General features: G+C 46.0%; 3 protein-coding genes and 1 pseudogene across 4 annotated transcripts; all 4 read right to left on the minus strand.

Annotated features, from left to right (window-relative positions):
• Nucleotides 1-1,512: 1,512 nt before the first annotated feature.
• On the minus strand, nt 1,513-4,896 carry c5h7orf25 (chromosome 5 C7orf25 homolog). Of its 2 annotated transcripts, none has more exons than XM_035634482.1 (2): nt 4,878-4,896; nt 1,513-2,908 (listed from the first exon to the last, which is right to left on the minus strand). In XM_035634482.1, the coding sequence occupies exon 2, from the start codon at nt 2,896-2,898 to the stop codon at nt 1,654-1,656; it is 1,245 nt and encodes a 414-aa protein (XP_035490375.1). In that variant the 5' UTR covers nt 2,899-2,908; nt 4,878-4,896; the 3' UTR covers nt 1,513-1,653. The 2 variants fall into 2 exon arrangements, with proteins under 2 accessions (XP_035490375.1, XP_035490376.1); XM_035634483.1 differs by lacking the exon at nt 4,878-4,896 and adding an exon at nt 3,420-3,831.
• A 67-nt stretch (nt 4,897-4,963) lies between these two features.
• dnajc1 (DnaJ (Hsp40) homolog, subfamily C, member 1) lies at nt 4,964-14,154 on the minus strand. The gene is made up of 12 exons (XM_035634481.2): nt 13,915-14,154; nt 13,357-13,458; nt 13,233-13,279; nt 12,971-13,136; nt 12,784-12,878; nt 9,504-9,597; nt 9,301-9,385; nt 8,881-9,050; nt 8,673-8,792; nt 7,940-7,988; nt 5,513-5,892; nt 4,964-5,314 (listed from the first exon to the last, which is right to left on the minus strand). Exons 1-12 carry the CDS (start codon nt 14,071-14,073, stop codon nt 5,246-5,248), a joined length of 1,536 nt encoding a protein of 511 aa, XP_035490374.1. The 5' UTR covers nt 14,074-14,154; the 3' UTR covers nt 4,964-5,245.
• Nucleotides 14,155-15,476: 1,322 nt separating this feature from the next.
• On the minus strand, nt 15,477-17,190 carry LOC118311439 (annotated as a pseudogene).
• A 152-nt stretch (nt 17,191-17,342) lies between these two features.
• LOC118311440 (M-phase specific PLK1 interacting protein) lies at nt 17,343-18,993 on the minus strand. Its single transcript, XM_035635320.2, has 2 exons — nt 18,168-18,993; nt 17,343-17,767 (listed from the first exon to the last, which is right to left on the minus strand). Exons 1-2 carry the CDS (start codon nt 18,504-18,506, stop codon nt 17,660-17,662), a joined length of 447 nt encoding a protein of 148 aa, XP_035491213.1. The 5' UTR covers nt 18,507-18,993; the 3' UTR covers nt 17,343-17,659.
• Nucleotides 18,994-21,113: the final 2,120 nt, after the last annotated feature.

A 21,113-nucleotide genomic window follows, 5' to 3' on the forward strand; every position in this document is an offset into this window, starting at 1 on the left:
ACAGCGAGTCTTCAGTCATTACAGGTTCTACATTAATATGATGTCTACACACACAACAACAACAACAACAACAACACAATCTTAGGCCTATTCCAGGAGGCAGGTTTTAAAAACTTTGAACTTAAACCTGAACTCTGACTTGATCTACTCTCAGATGGGAAAAGCAGTTCTGAGTTAGTTTGATCAACTCTGATTATTTTCACATGGAGTCACGTGCCCACAAAATATAAAAAGCCATCATCAATGGAGGCTCGATACTATGAGTCACCATGGCAACCGAGGCGAAAACAAGGTCCTTCTACGTCACGTCGTTATAGTTGGAGATACAACTTTGTGCTTATGGAGAAAATAAGATCATTCTGAGAAAGAGGAGAATCACAGCTGCTGATGCTGAGGAGAGACAGATACTGCCAGAGTCGACATGTAAGACTGAATAAAATAATCATGATTTAAAAACGATCTGATATTTTCTCCACAAATGTTTTGTCTAAGATTCTGGTATTATGGTTCGTGACACTGTCCGCTGCGCAGGAGGCCGGATTCGATTCTTGTTGCTTACGTCTGAAAAATGTGCAATGTTATTTATTAATTTTATTTAGTTTCAATCCCACTGGCACAAAAATAACGTGGCTGCAGCTGAAAATGAATTATAAGAACATGGTGCAGATAGGTAAGGCATATGGTTTTAATCAGATTCCACAAAGTAACATCAGTGGCTATTTTAACTTGTACAGAAAACTCTCATTCGAAAAAAATCTAAGGGCAAAGACTTTGATCTGGTCGGAGAATATCTGCGACATTCTAATGCTAAAATCAGGTCGGAGAATATTGTTCAGATATGTGATACGTTGTGAGAGAAATGATAAAGTTCTACTAAGGAGTCGTCGGGAAATGAAGCATTAGGTCTGAACATCCTCTCTCTGCTTCCATATCGATCAGGTTGACGAGGAAAGGACACGTGATGTTTTGACAGATCAGGTTCAGGAAAAGGGAGGAGTTAAGAAAACCTGCCAGCGAGCAGGTTAGGTTCACGTCAGTTACCCTGGTAACTGACCTACAGTTTAAGTTCACTCGCTTTCTGGAAAGGAAAACCGAGTCCCCTCGTTTGCGGGTTCAAATACTCAGAGTTTGAACAGAACCTGCTTCCTGGAACAGGCCCCTGAGCATGTTTCGTGTTGGTGGATGAAACTATAATAACTCCGCTTTATTGGGAAAGTCTTTCTCAGGTGTTTTTCTGAATAGGTACAATGTTTCTGTTGGCTGACAACAGATTCAACAGCACCGATGGCAGGTTCCACAGGTTCCACAGGGAGTTCGGCTGAATTCTGTTTACAGACGTAAAATGACGACACTGGTTCAGTAAACAGGTGATAACATGTGGAACATGTAGAACAGGTGAGAACATCTGGAGCTGGCGACATCTCTACTTAGACATAAGCCCATAATAAATGTTTTATGACCTGCTGACCTGACACCATGTGACTATGTGACAAATGACGGAGGAGCAAGAAGTGAATGTGATGCTTTATTGATCTGTGAATAAAGATTTTTAATCAATAAACAAAAAGAAGAGTTGGCTCATCAACGTAAATTTAACTGATTTCATCTGATGGACTCAAACTCCCATCAGCCCCTTCGCCGGAAGTCTCAGTCTCAGATGGGCGTGGCCCTCCACTCCTTGCCCTCAGTCAGGGCTCGTGGTTGGTGGATGAACACGCTGTATCGAACATCCTGATTGGCTGCTGCCCTTACAAATCGGCTGTTTGCCGTCATGGTAACGGCTCTCAGCGAGTCTCCAGTACCGAAGATGGTGAGCGAGCGCTGGTTGACCTTGGCGCTGGTTGTGAGACGCAGCGTTCGCTCTGATGGCTGGTCGTCCACCACACGGAGGCGGGCTAGCAGTGTCTGAGCGCGCTCCTTCTCGCTCGGCCCGCCCAGCGTGTCCAGGATGAGCTGGAAGTCGGTGACGGCAGCGCGGCAGGCGAACAGCTCCTTTCCAGCCATGAAGGCGTCGAGCTGAGGCAGCACCTGCAGGCGACGCTCCTGGGCAGCTTGCTCCGTCAGCACCGGCTCCCTGAAGGTGAAGAGACAGTGGCCGTGACTCAGGGACGACACGTACGTGATGAGCGTGGTGATGTCCAGGTTCACCCGCCGACACTCCTCCACCTGCACCTGGGCAGGAAACGCCAGGCTGGCCACCACCGTACTACGGTCCACACGGGTCAGCTCAGATCCCGCCACTTCCTCTTCACGGTTATCCTCTTTTGCCTCCCCCTCCTCCTCATCCTCCCCCTCCTCCTCTTCTTCATCGCTGCCTTCTTCCGTCACAGCGTTGACAGCGACGATGTCCCCACGGACAGAGACGCCCATGTCCCTCAGGCGGTCGGCCATGGGGCTGGAGACACCGTTGTAGAAGGCAAAGACTATTTGGGGGTGTCGGTACAGGACAGGCTGCTGGCGACTGGCCTGCAGGAAGTCCTCCGCCTGCCTGATGATGCTCTTGTCTCCATACTGACCCCGCCCCTGCCAGATGTTGTGCAGAGCCTCCGCCTTCCTGCCCACCGCCTTCACCCATGTGTGTCCCGAGTTAGCCACCACGTCCACCACCAGCGTCTGACGATGACCAGAGGCGTCCTGGTAGGTGAAGACGTGCAGCAGAGCGACTACGTCCTCCAGACTCGCAACCGACTCCACAATGGCCGTCAGGTGAGTCAAGTTGGTGCTGTGCAGGTGAGACTCTTTGACCTGCAGCTGTCCGGCCTCCACTCGCCGCAGGAAGCGCAACTCGGCTTGCAGCTTCCCACAGAGCTTCTGGTGACCCTCCACCCCCGGACACAGCTGCTCGGCTCGCTGCAGCAACACCTGAGCAGAGCTGATCCTCTGCTGCAGCACCGACATGACATCACACCTGAGGAGAGAGGGTTAGGGTTAGAGAGGGCTGAGACAGGTCAGCTGGGTGAGACATGTCAGGTGGGTGAGACAGGTCAGACAGGTCAGGTGGGTGAGACGGGTCAGACAGGTCAGGTGGGTGAGACGGTCAGACAGGTCAGGTGGGTGCGACGGGTGAGACAGGTCAGGTCAGCTGCAGATTATTCTGTGTTTCCTGCTGCAGTGCACCCTGGGAGTTGTAGTGGACGTCAGTGTCTGAAACATGACGTTTTGAATCCGTTTGTCAAACTCGTCAGGTTCTTCAGCAGGTTCAGGAAACTCGTCTGTCACTCACGTGTCACTCACGAACACATGAAGTCAGGTGAGACTGAATCAACGAGCTGTAACCTGGACCTGCAGCTGTTAGCTTGTTAGCTCTGCAGCTAACTGTGGCGTCATTCACCCATCAATTTTACTCTGTCGCTAATAACTGATATTGAAAAAACACGTTCAATGTTTAAATGTTTAGAAATCACGTGACGTAGACTCACAGTGACGTGTGAACTTTAGTCCGCAGGCTCCTCTCCAGAAATGTGCTAACGGCTAATGCTAACTGACGACTTCTGTCTGTTGACAGGGAAACGGGGCTTCCGGGCCGGTTTTCAGAATAAATGCTCCAGTTCCTGTCATGTGACCTGACTTTTTACTTATTTTTAATTATTATTCAATTATTCACAATCAAAAAGGTGAGCAAGCGACATCAGTAAGAAATAAATAATAACAAGTGATCAATAAGGAAATGGAATTTGATTTTTACAACATTTGACATATTTCTTGTGTCGTATTATTCCATTGAAATACGCAATAAATATATTTTTTAAGAAACGATATAAGATAGTTAAGATAATTAAATTGTTAATCCCAAATTCTGCTTTGTTGTCCTCCACCTGACTATTGAAATGTTTGTGTCTGCTCCGTAAAGTCCTGAGGTCAGAGGTCAAAGATCAGAGGTCTGTACCACAAAGCTGCGTCACTTGTTACCGGGGTAAATCACCATGGTAACTGATGCTGAACTGTTAAGTTCAAGATAAGAGATCAAAGCCTGTCAACAACTGAACTACCGAACAATCAAATCACTGGAAACCAGCGACATCATCCTACAGAATCCTGACTGGGACAAAAGAGTTCAGAGTGAAGATATATATTAAATATTAAAGATCAATAGATATTTATTGACGATGTGTCACTCTGGTTTTAAAGACTTATTAATATTAGATCTTCATCTGATTTAACACAAGGAGACTGAGACCATCAACTGATACTTTATGTTTTTATTAGAACTATGATCCAAACACTGATCAATATTTCTCAGGATCAATGAACAGTTGAGTGTGATTAATGACAAGTGGTCCACAACTCAGCAGCTCAGCTTCTCACTGGTTTTACTGCATCACATAACCCCAGTTTTAGCTTCAATTCATTGGCTCCTCGTCCATTTGAGAATTGATTTTAAGATTTGCTAATTACTTTTAAAGCACAACTTGGTCTTGCTCCAAGCTACTTGAATGAAATCCTGATCCCCTACAAGCCAGCTTGCGGCCTCAGGTCCTCAGGTGGGTCTTTACTAGTTATTCCAAAGTTGAAGCTCAAATCTAAGGGTGACCGAGCTTCCTCCATCAGGGCCTCTCGACTTTGGAACAGCCTGCCTGAGGAGATGAGGCTGGCAGTGTCTGTGCCTTCTTTTAAGTCACTTTTAAAAACCCATTTCTATAGACTTGCTTTTATGTGATGTCGTCGTTTTATGACGTCGTTTTATATTGTCTTTTTCAAAAACAATTTTTACGGATGTGACCTGAAAACCGTATTATTGATGGAATGCTGATTTTAATTGTCTGTGATTTGTTTTTGTGAAAGCACTTTGTGAAGCTACTTCTGAAAGGTGCTCCATAAATGAAATTATTATTATTTTTATTATTTCTATCAGATTCAGTTAGTTCATGCCGCAGTACCTGACTCGACCTGCAGGTGTCAGTGTTTCTTCTCGTATTATAATACAAACTTTATTCAAGGAAGAAGGAATCAGTGGACAAACTGCCGCAGATAATAAATACTCTTTATTGATCAGGTGAACAGAAGTTGATTGACAGCTAAGGCACATGAAGCTGTGAGGTCAGAGGTCAGGTGGTGTCACAAAGGTCACCTGCTTCCTTTGATACATAGGTTTTAAAAACTCACCTTAGCAGGTGAGACGTCATACATACACAAAAAAACATCTATAAATCCATCCAATCAGGACGCAGCTCACCTGGTCAGAGACATAAAACACTGACAGGTCACATGTTCACCTGTCTGACAGGAGGTCAGGGGTCAGGGGTCATCAGCTCTTGGCCTGTTTCCTCTTCTGAACGAGCTCGGCCAACATCTTGTAACGAATCATACACTCCTCCTGAAAGAGGACATAACATCATCAGGACATGACATCATCAGGCAGACAGCCAATGACAAGAAGTCTTTAGTCTCTAACACAGATCAGTAACACGCACAACTTATGACATGGATCAAGTATTCATTCAATATTGATTAGATGACAAACGTGTTAGAACAGAAGGTCGTGATTCAGGTGTGAACCAGGACGGGTCCTCACCTTGCTCTTCCCTGGGACCACCTTGGCGATGCGGTCCCAGCGTTCTGCAGTTCCACGGGGGAACTGTTGCAGAGCAAGTTCCAACAGTTTCTGCTGGTTCTGAGTCCAGGCGGCAGGGTTATCCTGAGGCTCCGCCTCCTCGTCCTCTTCCAGGGCTGCAGGGTCGAAATCTCTCTGCCGCCGCCCTCTGACCTTCACCTCCCCCCCGTCTGCCGCTGCCGTTGAAGATTTCCTGTTCCTCCGGCGCAAGGCCAGAGCTTCCTCCTCTTCCTCCCCCTCATCACAGTCCCCGCCCACCCTCTGAGTCATCCCACTGTCAGCAACAGGAAGTGACCTCACAGGTAGAAGAGGGCCCTTCAGCTCAGACAGCTTCACCAGACCTGAAACACAGAGAACCCCGAGGTCAACTACAGTCGAACAAGAACACAGCAGAACTGTGTGTAGAACCCAAATACTTACAGCAGAACCTGATACTAACAGTAGAACCTGATACTAAGAGCAGATCCTGATACTAACAGTAGAACCTGATACTAAGAGCAGATCCTGATACTAACAGTAGAACCTGATAAGAAACAGAAGAACCCCAATACTAACAGCAGACCCTGATACTAACAGTAGAACCTGATACGAAACAGCAGAACCCAAATACTAACAGTAGAACCTGATAAGAAACAGCAGAACCCCAATACTAACAGCAGACCCTGATACTAACAGTGGAACCTGATACGAAACAGCAGAACCTGATTCTAACAGCAGAACCTGATACGAACACCAGAACCTGATACGAAAGCCTAATTGTAACAGCAGAACCTGATAAGAAACAGCAGAACCTGATATTAACAGTAGAACCTGATATGAACAGCAGAACCTGATAAGAAACATCAGAACCTGATTAAGAAACAGCAGAACTTGATACTAACAGAAGAACCTGATACTAACCAGCAGAACATGATACGAACAGCAGAACCTGATACTAACAGCAGAACCTGATACCAACAGGAGAACCTGATACCAACAGGAGAACCTGATACCAACAGTAGAACCCCAATATTAACGGCAGAACCTGATACCAACAGTAGAACCTGATACTAACAGCAGAACCTGATACTAACCGCAGAACCTGATACAAAACAGCAGAACCAGATACTAACGGTAGAACCCGGTACAAACAGCAGAACCTGATACGAAACAGCAGAACCTGATACCATCGGTAGAACCTGATAAGAACAATCGAACCTGATACTAACAGCAGAACCGGATACTAACAGTAAAACCTGATACGAAAGGCAGAACCGGAAACTAATAGCAGAACCTGATACGAAACAGCAGAACCTGATACAAACAGCAGAAACTGATACGAACAGTAGAACCTGATACAAACAGCAGAACTTCATACTAACAGTAGAACCAGATACTAACAGTAGAACCTGATACAAACAGCAGAAACTGATACGAACCGTAGAACCTGATACAAACAGCAGAACCTCATACAAACAGCAGAACCTGATACGAACAGTAGAACCTGATAAAAACAGCAGAACCTCATACTAACAGTAGAACCTTATATGAACAGCAGAACCTCATACGAATAGCAGAATCTGATACTAACAGTAAAACCTGATACGAACAACAGAACCTGATACTAACAGCAGAACCTGACACGAAACAGCAGAACCTAACACGAAACAGCAGAACCTGATACTAACAGTAGAAACTAATACAAACAGCAGAACCTGATACGAACGGCAGAACCTGATACGAACGGCAGAACCTGATACTAACAGCAGAATCTCATACTAACAGCAGAACCTCATACTAAAAGTAGAACCCGATACGAACAGCAGAATCTGATAGAACTGGTGTTTAGTACAATAATAAATGAAATGTATAATTGTACTAAACACCATTTTCGTGTCATTTATTAATAAATGAAATTTATTATTATTATTATAATAGAAGTTAAACATTATGAGTCATCAGGTCTTTATGTCTTTAAGAGGTCCTGAAGTTTGTCTCCTGATTAGTTTCATCGGTCTTTATATATAAATACAGCTGGGTGTCATCTGTATGTGGTGTTTTCTTATAATATAAAATATATATAAAGTGAAAAGTATCGGTCCCAGTAGAGAACCTTGTGGAACTCCATGACTTACTTTTGTATGAGTGGAAGATTTGTTGTTAACGTTAACAAACTGAAATCTGTCAGATAAGTAACTTAACCATTGAGTGATGTTCCTTTAATCTACATGTTCTGGTGTCTGTAATAGAACCTTGTGATCAATGTGTCAGATACAGCACTAAGATTTAATATGTCAACTAAGATCCAACATGTCCACTGTCTGAGGCCATGATGAGGTCGTTTTTTACAGTAGAACCTGATGTTGACAGTAGAACCTGATGTTGACGGTAGGAACAGCTGATGTTTACCTGAGGTGTGGCTCACGTTGTCTTTCACCTGTTTCACCTTCGTCGTCACCTGTTGAATAAAACAGAAACCGGATGACAGCTGAGAGCATCAACTCCTGGCCTGATATTTGGGTCTGGACTCTGCAAAGTGGACCACAATGTTCACTGGTTCAGAATCCTATGGAACTCTTCTGGGTTAGAAAGACTGCAGACGTCTCCAAGAGCCAGAGACAGGAGCCTGCTGGTCTGACCCTGTGGACCTGATCTTGTGGAACCTGAAGCGAGTTTATACTGGGCTGCTGCCTTCCGCCTCCTCCAGCTATGAAGCCCTGCCTCCCGTATGACGCTCTGCCATAAGGGTCCAGTGTCGTGCAAGTTACCCCAACCTACAAAATGGATTGTATAGATGTGCAAGTCCCCACTGCAGGAAGTATAGAGAGAACAACTCATCTCAACACACCCTGGACCCTGGACTCTGGACACTGGACACTGGACCCCCCCATTACCCTGCACCGCCTCCCTGGGGAAGCTTCTGTCAGGCTGATCAGACTGAGGAGGACTGATGTGGATTCTGTCCTGTCCTGAAACAGGGTACTGTGAGGGACATTACAAGGTTCTTCCGTCCTTGTGCTGAACTTAATCCTCCTGACAACCACATACACAACATGTGACAGTCGACCTGATCCAGTCCATCAGCTGTTCTGATCACCAGTACAATTCAAGCTGTACTGATTTCAAACTAGTTTAAACTTACATCGGACACCGATCGTCCCAGTTCATGAGCGATCTTGTCCCATCGCCCCGGAGTTCCTCCTGGAAATTTAACCATCAACCTGCTGAGGAGGCTTAGCTCGTCCTCCGTCCAATCAGCAGCCTGGGAACAGACACAACATCATCCAGGTGTTTTCACAACTGTCCACTTCAGTCTGAGCACAATTAATAACTGATCCATAACATGGCACCTTCTTCCTGGTTCCTCCTGCTCGGTGGTCCTGCAGCCACGCGTCCATCTGGTCCTCAATCTCCTCGATGGACGACATTTGGTCGTAGCTCTGGTTCTTCAGGTTCTCTGAAGTCGGCTCGTACACTGGAAACTCCACCTTCTGCTTCTTCACCTTCGGTCGCTTCTCTCCTGACACACACACACACACACACACACACACACACACACACACACACACACACACACACACACACACACACACACACACACACACACACACACACACACACACACACACACACACACACACACACACACACACACACACACACACACACACAGTGTCATCTGACATCATGTCTGTTGTGTTTTACACAAATAAAATTGTATTGAATTAAAAGAACTTGACTGTCATTGATTATCTATCCAAAGTGTTTACTGGTCACAACTTCCTGTTCGGCTTCAGCTTCTTCTTTCTGCTGCTGCTTCATCTGCTGGTAGGTCTCATAGTACAGCTTCACTTCCTGCAACACAGAGAGAGGACTGAGACCAGGACCAGTACCGGGACCAGTGTGACCAGGATCAGGTCCCGGTCCGGGACTGGTACTGCGAACACTCCATCATAAAGGTTTACGGTCCTACCTGGACGGTCTGCGGCAGGTTCTTGACGGACAGGTAGAGCCAGATGCTCATCTTCAGAGGGAGGATATCCTGCCAGTGAGGTCGCTCGTGAACCCTGAAAAAAAAAACATTAAAGGACAAAACAAAACACGGGAGGTCCCGTGAAGATGACGTCATAAAACAAGTCTCTAGGACAACATTCTTTGACCAGCGCAATATCAAGAACATTAGAAACATCCTATCTTAAAAGGATGCTGAAAAACTAGTCCATGCATTTGTTACTTCTAGACTGGACGACTGTAATTCATGACTGTCAGGATGTTCCCCAATAAGTCTGTGAAAAGACTCCAGTTAATCCAAAATGCCGCAGCACGAGTTCTGACAGGAACAAGAAAAAGAGATCATATTTCTCCAGTGTTAGAATCTCTGCATTGGCTTCCTGTAAAATTCAGAATAGAATTCAAAAAACTGCTCCTAACCTACAAAGCCCTTAATAATCAAGCTCCATCATATCTTACAGAGCTCATAGTTTCTTATTATCCCAATAGATCACTTGTCTCTGTAAATGCAGGACTACTTGCGGTTCCCAGAGTCTGTAAAAGTAGAATGGGAGGCAGAGCTTTCAGCCCCCAGGCTCCTCTCCTCTGGAACCAGGAGGCAGACGACATCTCTTCATTTAGAGTTAAACTTAAAACCTTCCTCTTTGATAAAGCTTATAGTTAGAGCTGCTCAGGTGTTTAATAAACCATTTCTTTATTTATGCTGTTATAGGCCTAGACTGCTGGGGGAACTTATATCATGAGCATCTCTCTCCCTCTCTCTCTCTTTCTTTATCTCTCTCTCCTTCTCCCACTTTTTCTCTCTCTCTCTCTCCCTCTCTGCCCCTATGTATTTACATTGCATGTCAGTAACTCTGTTTTTCTATCTCTCCTAGTAGATCTCTGACCCCAGAGCTGCAGGACCCAAACCCGTCATTAGGGCCCGAGCCAGCACTGCTGGCGAAGTTTTACCCTTCGCCGAACCCTCGCCGCCAACCAGGAAGTAAACAGGAGGTGGCTCTTCATTTCACATGCATTGGTCCGAATTGCTCCAAAATTCTCAAGCATGATTCTGGGGGGACCCTTAACACATCCCCATGTCAATATTAGCCACACGCTAGAGCGCCACCTGCTGGGAAAAAGAAGTAGCATGCTCAACACTTTTGAGTCCCGTACGTGCCAGGTTTACCGAACCGACCTCAAATTCGGGCAGCGTGCTTATGACAAATTGGTCTTGTCACGTTTAGGGCCTCGGCTCCATATCTCAAAAGCTGTTCCCGTGGTGACGCTGTAATCACCACTAAAATACGAATACATGGTTGAGGAACTCAAAATTCTTGGAGCTTCTTGAAAATTCACACACATGTTGAGGGCCCAATTCTGGGATCAGAAATGGTTTTTAGGCGTAATTGTGTCAAAATGGCTCCACAGGGCGCCATGACGCCCCCTAAAACCCTTAAAACTAAAAGCCCCCACCTTAAACATTGAGCGACCTGAACCAAATTTGGTGAGCACCTGCAGCATGGAAGGACCTACAAAAAAGCCTCTTGGAGCCATGACCTCAGATGTACACAAACACGGGAAAATGCCATTGAATGTGCCAAATTTGACCTCTTGAGCAAAGGTCATTGCCATAGCGACGCTTTCTGAACTTTTACCTAAAAATGGTGTTTTTGAAAGACTTGGGATGCTCGGAATCTCATGAAACTTGGCTACCATGTTCAGAGCCGGGAGCCCGTCTGTGTCATATTTATTTTAGGCCGCTCTGTCTCAAAATGGCTCGATAGCGCCACCTACAGACCTTCAAAGTGCCTTCAATGTCAATTTCACCACCTTTCACTTTGATCTAAAATTATGAAAATATTTGTGGACGTGTATCCTCCCGGGACCTAGAAAATACCCCGTGGGTACCATGACGTCAAACCAACAGGAACTCAACCATTTGCAATTACATGGGCCAAATTCTTGCTTTACGGGCCATTTTCAGACATCCTATTTGATCGAACTCCTCCTAGACAATTAAACGCAGTAACTCCATATTCACTCAGTATCATCTACAGACTTTGGTGATCAAACGATATCAAAAGAATTTCATTCACTGCAACGGTGTGGCCGTGGGCTCACCGCAAATGTCCACGTTCATCTCTAACGTAACGGGCGACATTTTGGGTCTAGTGTCCACAAATGTAGTGCTCTTTGAGGAAAAGCAGCCATTGTGGATCCAGCGAGTAGGACTTTGGGGCATTTTTTCACATCTTACTATAACCAATTACTCCAGCAACAACTCCTATCAATAGGAAGTAGCATGTTGCCCTCACCCCACCTACATTTCATTATTGGCCGCACGTCACAGCGCCACCTGCTGCCAACAGGAAGTGGCTCGAAATCACACATGCATGGTCTGATCTGTCCCAAAATTCTCAAGCATCGTAATAGGCCCGGTATCAACACAGCTACATGTCAATATTGACCACACGTCACAGCGCCACCTGCTGCCAACAGGAAGTGGCTCGTAATTACACATGCATGGTCCGATCTGTCCCAAATTTCTCAAGCATCATAATAGGCCCAGCCTCAACACAGCTACATGTCAATATTGACCAAAAGCCACAGCGCCACCTGCTGACAACAGGAAGTAGCACGCTCTACCCATTTGAGTCCTGTGCATGGCAGGTTCACCCAAATGATACTTTTGAGTCCTGTGCATGGCAGGTTTACCCAAATGATGTGCCGCTTTGACCGCGACACGCCCCGCTGTCCCGCGCGCCCCGCGAGTACTCGGGCCTGTCCACTGCTGCTTGCAGCTTAAATTATTATTATTATTATTATTACTATTATTATCATCATCACTAATAATAACAACAACTTAATTGTATTTTTTAATTATAAGTGTCAGTCTGGTAGAGACTAAAGCAGTGGTTGTGCAACTGTCCTCTCTCTCTCTCTTCTCTCCTACTGTCTCTCCTCCCACCCTCTTTCCTCCCACCTCTCCTCTCTTCCTCCTCTCTCTCCTCACCCCAACCTGTCGAGACAGATGTTCCGCCCACAACTGAGTCCGGTCCTGTCAGAGATTTCTTCCTGTTAAAAGAGTTTTTTTCTCTCCACCGTCGCCAAGTGCTTTGCTCAGTGTGGGATCTGTTGGGGTTTCCCTGTAATATTGTAATATTGACCTCACTGTGTAAAGTGCCTTGAGACAACGTAGGTGGTGATATGGCGCTATACAAATAAAATGTAATTGAATTTAATTGAAGTCACGTCTGTACCTGTCAGTCCGGTCCGGTCCGACACACCTGAGCTCCTCAGGTCTGGAGCTCAGCTTCTTCTTCTTCTCTTTCTTCTTCTTACTCAGCAGCTCGTCCTGGAAACGAGGCGGATTCATCAGCGAGTCACATGACATGGTCTGTTCCAATAGGCTGTCTGTGCCAGCTCTGCTCTGATTGGCTGTCTTACCAGTTGTTTCTCCAGGTAGATGGACCAGATGACGGCGTAGTGTCCCACAGTGAGGATGAGGAAGAGGAGGAAGCCGAGCTCAGAGTTACTCATCTTTCTCACTCGTCTGTAGTAGAAGACTGGCTGCCGCCAATCAGGAAGCCCGTTAACCAGGATGTCATCATACCTGCAAAGGTTCAGGTTCAGGTATATGTACATGTTCCTGTAACTCTGTGCTGTGATTGGCTGAGAGCTGACTGTGATGTGAACAGGTGAGACTCACTTGCGTCGTCTTTCCTCGTCCTTCAGGACTTCATAAATGGCGACGAGCTGAAAAAAGAAGCAGAGTGTGAATGTGATTGGTCGGCAGCAGCAGCGAGGTGTTCCTGTTCGTCTTGTTGTCTCACCTGTCGGAACTGAGTCTCTGCGTCTTCATCTTTGTTCTTGTCAGGATGCAGCGTGAGAGACATGCGACGGTACGCCTTCTTTATCTCTGCTGCTGACGCGTCCTGAGACAGAGAGACAGGTGAGGGGGTCAGACAGGTAACACTTGAAGATCTGGGAACATCTTGACAAAGGTTCGACGTGAGAGGAACGACCTATGACATAATCTGGAAATGGAACGTGGTTTTGGTCACATGACACAGTCCTGTGGGGTCCTGGTCCTAAACTGAATCAGTCCACAGGTAAAATACACCTGAGTCGACCTACAGCACGTGAACATCACCGCCTGAGAAACACGTCATTCTAAAGGAACTGTTAGCATCGGCTGCTAGCATTAGCTATCCAGTCTGATTGAACTGGAACCACTGGTCTGGTTTTCATTTCTACATTAGCTTCCGGTGTTAATTAGCTTAGCTTCGCTCTATGAGTGCAAGGTACTTAGCTGTTAGCAATAGCACCCAGTTAGCTGCTTTTATTACGGTTACCATGGCGACTGTTAGCAATTAGCCGTTAGCACGGACCTGGTCCAGGGACAGGAACTGGTAGAAGGTCTGCGGGATCTCTTCCACCAGGTCCAACAGTTCTAGATCCGCCTCCCAGGCAGTCAGAGGGGGGACCGCCGAGACCAGCAGGACCAGGCAGACCAGCGGGGACCCGCACGGACCCGCACAGACCCCCATCACCGTGAGACAGGCAAAGAAAAGACCCTCGGTGAGAGCCAGCTCACAGATCACCGACCGGAACTACACCGAAAGTCACTTCCGGTTTAATTCTTCTTCTTTCATCCACGATGTGACAATACTGCCCCCGTGAGTTCGTGTCGCCCCTCAGGCCCTGAGGCCAGTTATGAAGTATGATGAATAATCTTGAAATATTTCTATTGCTTCATTTAACTGTCATTGAATAGAAGTTTACAAAAACTAGGCGAAGACCATTAGTGTCCGGTTCCGTGCAAAAGGAGTAAAAACACTTTTGTTCTCGGTGCAATGAATCAGCGTAACATGTAATTTAGTATTTTATAAATTGTGTTGAGTGTGTGTTGTATGTACAGGAAACATTTTGTGCTTTTTTTCTTGTTTTTCTGTTGTGTTGTTGTTTTTCTTCCGTGCTCCTGATTGAAGAACTGAGCTGAACTTTGACTGATGAGCTGTTTGATAAAAATATTCTTCCACAAACATCAGAAAATGAAATGTATTCAATTATTTTTGTTTGTTAATGTTTGAGCTTATGAAAGAAAACATTATCCTGAAGTCAACACACATGATCTCAGGAGACTCAAGTCCTTTGGAGTGCAGGGGGCGCTCTTCAAGACCTTCTTTGACACTGTGGTGACATCAGCCATTTTCCACGGAGTAGTCTGCTGGACCATCAGCATGTCAACAGCTGACAGGAGGAGACTAGACAGACTGATCAGGAAGGCCAGCTCTGTCCTAGGATGCTCCCTGGACACACTGCAGGTGGGGGGAGAAAGGAGGATAGTAGCAAAGCTATCATCAGTGATGGCCACCCCATGCAGGACACTGTCTCTGCACTGAACAGCTCCTTCAGCGACCAGCTCCTTCACCCTAAGTGTTTGAAGGAGCAGTACCGCAAGTCCTTCCTTGCTGCTGCTGTGAGACTGTACAACCAGCACTGCTCTAAATAGGACACACACAAACACACAAAGGACTCAACCACTCTAAAATAATTCCCGGATACATTTAAAGTGCAATAACTTACTGTGCAATATTTAAATTTTATATTTGTAATATTCCATTTGCAACTATTTGCTACTGCTCTGTATATAGTATTCATATGTCTTTGTTTTTTAATTTTTTATTTAATGTAATTTTTTTAGTAAAATTTTTTGTACAAACCAACCCCTTTTTGTAAATTTCTTATACATTTTCTGTCCACTTTGCTGCTGTAATGCCCCCCATTTCCTTTCCACATTGTGGGACGAATAAAGGTATATCTTATTTTTATGTTAAGTTACTGCTGTTATTGGCTTTGCTGGACTTTGTGCGCTGACTTAACACAATGCATGCTGGGTATAGATGTTGTCACATGACATTAGAACAGCTGTGTGACCACAGAGCTGTGGTTGGCTCAAGGCTCCACTGACACTTATTTACACATCATCACTTTACACATGAAAAACTGTTTGTTGTTGGAAAATAAAATAATGTTCTTTTTATCCTTAACATGTATTATCACCCCTCAACCTGAATGTCTTCATAAAACATCTTCAACATCTTTTTTATTGTCTTTCTGATGTAAACCTTGATTTTCTGCCATTGCTTCGGCAGCTGTAAACACTTTCATCTCATCTCATCTCGCCTTGTCTTATCACCACAGAAATGGATGTTGGGTATCATAGCGCCTCCTGTAGTCTCCTCTGGTCCCTGCAGACTGAAGTCTTTGAGATGACCCATCCTCCCTCGTGGGATCCATAGAGGTCTGCGAGCTTCCTGAATCTCGGCCCCCACTCTGTCAGGAAGTCGTAGTCCTGCTCAGACTCTGATGAGTGTAACGACGTAAGTGACCCAGCAGCCGACCCGCTGCCCTCGAAGGCGTAGGTCTGCAGAGAGTCGAAGGGCGGAGCCGTCAGGTCCAGGTCTGTCTCCTGCAGTCTGTCCCTGATGAACTCCTGCAGCAGCCTGGACTGTGGGGACGTGGCCAAGCGTCTGGCCGGTCGGAGTCCACGGTCTCGCAGGGTTTGTCTCAGAGCGAACATGTCGTAGGCCTCCGTGTCCTCCTCGCCTCCTCCTTCATCATTGTACGGACAATGTTCTCACGAACGTCTGGCTCATCATTCATCATTAGAGGCTCCGTCCTCCTGTGTTTAATGATGACTGTTACCATGAAGACACCTGATGAGAAAGGAAGGGGTGGAGTCAAACTTTCAGCTTACAATAATGAGCTGCTTTATGTTCTGGTCTTACCCAGCAATATGAGGACACAGGTGAGGACGGCGGCGGCGCTGGCGGCAGTCGCCCCCCGGCTGCAGGAGCGTCGCTGTTGGTCGAGGTCGCAGACGTTGACGGAAAACGTGTTGGTGCTGAGAGGCGGAGAGCCGCCGTCTGAGATCGGCACTGTCAGGAAGTGAACGGGTGATCCCGACGCAGGAAACCAGCACGCCATGTCAGGACGGATGGCGTGTTGTCAGGACAGGAAGTGATGTCAGCAGGAAATCATCAGACACATAATTATTGCAGTATTTGTATGAAAATCTGTAATATTGTCTTGTTTTTACTAAATGTACCTTCGTTGTCTCTCAGGAGGAAGTCGAGCTACTCGTACGTCTCGGTGGTCAGAGAGAACAGTAAGTGATGTCCAGTCGCTCGATTATCTCGGTCCACTGCGCTGAGAATCTCAATGATCTGAAGGTCAAAGGTCAAGGTCTGTAGTATGGTACCCAGGTATTGGTGCAGGCTCTTGTCATCTCACATCTCAACTACTGCAACTCCCTCCTAGCTGGTCATCCGACCTCTGACCTCTGCAGCTCATCCAGAATGCAGAGGTCAGAGGTCAGTACCCAAGTTTTCCCACAATGCACTGCTCCTCCGCACCCTGCACTGGCTCCCGGTTCTCCCACAATGCACCGCTCTGCTACCTGCCGACTGAGTAGACTTGGCCTGTTTTAAAAAGCTTCCAGATGGAAGTTTGGATCAAACCAAAGTTGTGTGAACATAATGTCTCTTACCTCTGAAGTTCCACATTGAGCCCGGGCTGCTCATCAAGTGATCAGTAAAGAAGCAAAGAGAACGGAGACATGAAGAAACCGTCACCACCTCGTGTGACGACACACTTACTCCATGACAACTGCACTCCTTCGCTTCATGTGTAGTGAAAACAGATGAAAATTTTTTTTACTGTAGCACACGAGCCAGAAAAACATGTGAATCAGCTTCTTCTTCTGATGATGATGATGTCTTTTTCTTCTTTCTAAATTAAAAACAAACTCCAGTTCAAAAGTTTTGTTTTTTTTAATTTTAAAACAACTTTTTACAAACTGAGTAAAACATGTGAAAAATAATCAGATTTAAAAATGTCTTGTAAAAAATATTTCATCTATAAACTCGTCAAATCAAAGTGACTGATCCCTGAATTGATTAGATCTGATCCCGACACTGGTGAAGCTGGTGACGACGCTCACAGACCTCAGGTCTGTTAACTGCAGATGTCACTTCCTGTCAGGACGTCTGTTTGTTTACTGCTGATGAAGTGTTGTTGTGTCTATTGTTGTCGGTTGTTCCTGTCATGTTGTGTGTCTGTTGTTGTGAGTCAGTTGTTGCCTGCGTCAGCTGCTTTGATTGGCTGCAGCGCCGCCCATGGATCCTGGAGCATCGATGGGCTGAAATATTTCTCCACTGCAGCGTCTGAAGATCCAAACTGAAAAACACAAACGTTTGTTGTGGGATTTGATCCAAACTAAATGTTCAGATGATGTCATCAGTCGACCGGTTGTATTATGGATCATTGTCATTCAGTCTCCTGTTGTTCTGAGCTGCTGTGACAGAATCGGTGACATCATCAACACTGTATCAAATCATCTTAATTGAATAAAATGAAGCTCTAATATTAATGAGTCTGTGTTTTTATTGAGTTTTGTCCCAGTCAGGATCCTGTAGAATGATGACGCTGGTTTCCACTGATCCGATTGGGCAGTAGTGTTCATTAAAACCATGGTTACCATGGTAACGTATGTGGCGTTAATAAACGGTCTGTGCTTGAGACGCACGTGCTGGATCGATCTGTTTGTTGATCAGTTCACAACGTGACGAAGACTCACCTGAAACCTCCCATGGAACTTCTGAGCGGAACCGGGACTGAACGACTGAGGCCGCCGGAAACCGTCTCCTCTGCGCCGCATCTGTGCTCCGCGGCCCCGCGACCCGCTGCCGAAACCGGCCGGAGAACCGTCCCAGTAGCCTCGATTGGAACCCGGAGAATAGGCCGGGGAACCCGGAGAGTACGCGGCCCCGCCCCGCGGAGAGACTCCGCGATATCCGGAGCCTCCGTGCGGGGAGCGAGACCCGGGGAAACCCCAGCAAGAGACCGGGGAGGGAAACCTTCCACCCGGCCGCGGAGCTCCGGGACTCTGCTGAGGTCTGACCGGTGCGCGATGCATCAGAGCCGCTGAAAGATGTGAGGAGAGACTAGGAGGAACAGAGGAACCAGAGGAACAGAGGAACCAGAGGAACAGAGGAACCAGAGGAACCAGAGGAACCAGAGGAACAGAGGAACGAGAGGAACAGAGGAACGAGAGGAACAGAGGAACGAGAGGAACAGAGGAACAGAGGAACCAGAGGAACCAGAGGAACCAGAGGAACCATGCAGCAGGAGAATCACCAACACAACAAAACAGACCGGAACCGGAATCACATACAGTTCTTTTTCCGGTCCTGCAGACTGCAGCATCGCCCAGCGGCCACCAGGATCACTGCAGCCAATGACACTTTTATTTTATTTTATTTTATTTTATTTTATTTTATTTTATTTTATTTTATTTTATTTTATTTTATTTTATTTTATTTTATTTCACTTCATTTATTTTCATTTTATTTTATTTTCATTTTATTTTATTTTATTTCATTTCATTTACAACTCACTGAGACAAACATTAAACCACAGACGTGTGAACAAAGTCCAGAGTCTATTTGTAATGTATCAGTCAGGCCACTGGGAGGCGCTGTTGCCTCATCTCCTCCTCATCTCCTCGTCATCTCCTCCTCGTTTCCTCCAAATCTCCTCCTCGTTTCCTCCTCATCTCCTCATCTCCTCATTTCCTCCTGATCTCCTCCTCATCTCCTCTTCGTCTCCTCCTCGTCTCCTCCTCGTTTCCTTCTCATTTCCTCCTCATCTCCTCGTCGTTTCCTCCTAATTTCCTTCTCACCGACCCCTTATTTAATCCTCGTCTCCTCCTCATCTCCTCCTCGTTTCCTCCTCGTCTCCTCCTCATCTCATCCTCATTTCCTCCTCATGTCCTCTTCATCTCCTCCTCGTTTCCTCCTCATCTCCTCATCTCATCCTCGTTTCCTCCTCATTTCCTCCTCATCTCCTCTTCGTCTCCTCCTCGTCTCCTCCTCGTTTCCTTCTCATTTCCTCCTCATCTCCTCCTCGTTTCCTCCTAATTTCCTCCTCACCCCCCCTTATTTAATCCTCGTCTCCTCCTCATCTCCTCCTCGTTTCCTCCTCGTCTCCTACTCATCTCATCCTCATTTCCTCCTCATGTCCTCTTCATCTCCTCCTCGTTTCCTCCTCATCTCCTCCTCATTTAATCCTCATCTCCTCCTCATCTCCTCCTCGTATCCTCCTTGTCTCCTCTTCGTCTCCTCCCCATCTCATCCTCATTTCCTCCTCATGTCCTCTTCATCTCCTCCTCGTTTCCTCCTCATCTCCTCCTCGTTTCCTCCTCATGTCCTCTTCATCTCCTCCTCGTTTCCTCCTCATCTCCTCCTCGTTTCCTCCTCATCTCCTCATCTCCTCATCTCCTCGTTTCCTCCTAATTTCCTCCTCATCTCCTCCTCATTTAATCCTCATCTCCTCCTCGCATCCTCCTTGTCTCCTCTTCGTCTCCTCCCCATCTCATCCTCATTTCCTCCTCATGTCCTCTTCATCTCCTCCTCATTTCCTCCTCATCTCCTCCTCGTTTCCTCCTCATTTCCTCCTAGTCTCCTCCTAATCTCATCCTCATTTCCTCCTCATGTCATCCTCATCTCCTCCTCGTATCCTCCTTGTCTCCTCCTCATCTCATCCTCATTTCCTCCTCATGTCCTCCTCATCTCCTCCTTGTCTCCTACTCGTCTCCTCCTCATTCTCCTTGTCTCCCCACGACTGAACTCTGGACTGATTTAGCAGCAGAGTGAAGTCGTGGGCTGTGTCTTTGAATAGCAGCAGTTTGTGGTGGAGGTGGTGTTGAGGTTGTCGGGTCGTCTTCACCAGCAGCTGACGTGTCCTTCAGCCCACATTCTGTTTGACTCACACCAACAAGCTTCATCCTTCATCACACGTCTGCACATTCACACCATCGTCGCCTCCGTCAGCAACGTTTCATCCAAAACACCTCACCTGTAAAAATGAACCTGTTCTCCACAGTAATGTCAACACAGTGACTTCAGGTTAACACGAGGAACAAAATAAACATTTACGTTTGTTTTAAACCATATAAATTTTCTGATCCCACAATTTTTGTATTAATTTAATCTTTATTTAATCAGGTAATATTGTCAAGAACAATATCATTAAGATTAAGATTAAAATCATTGAGATTAAGATTAACATCATTAAATTTAAGATTAATATCATTAAGATTAAGATTAAAATCATTAGGATAAAGATTAATATCATTAAGATTAAGATTAATATCATTAAGATTTAGATTAATATCATTACTTTCACGATTAACATCATTAAGATTAATATTATTATCATGAAGATTAAGATGAACATCATGAAGAGATTTCAGATTGAACCAGTTTGTCACCTGTCCATCACGGACACTGGGGGCGTCCCTCAGGGTCATGTGTGAGTGACCCGACCTTACATTCATTTAGCAGAACAGGTGAGTTTCATTAATTAGGGTTCTGAAGCGAGGGTCATTGAGGTAACCTCCCCCCACGCGGCCCACTCCACAGAAAACAGTCCAAGCCTCAGCCCAAGGATCCAACCTATCAGAGCCTCTGGTATCAGCACCATGAGTCAGGAATGGACCCTGGGTCCTTACTGATGTTCCTTG

This window comes from Scophthalmus maximus, chromosome 5 (assembly GCF_022379125.1).
Source record: "Scophthalmus maximus strain ysfricsl-2021 chromosome 5, ASM2237912v1, whole genome shotgun sequence".
NCBI classification, from domain to species: Eukaryota; Metazoa; Chordata; class Actinopteri; order Pleuronectiformes; family Scophthalmidae; genus Scophthalmus; species Scophthalmus maximus.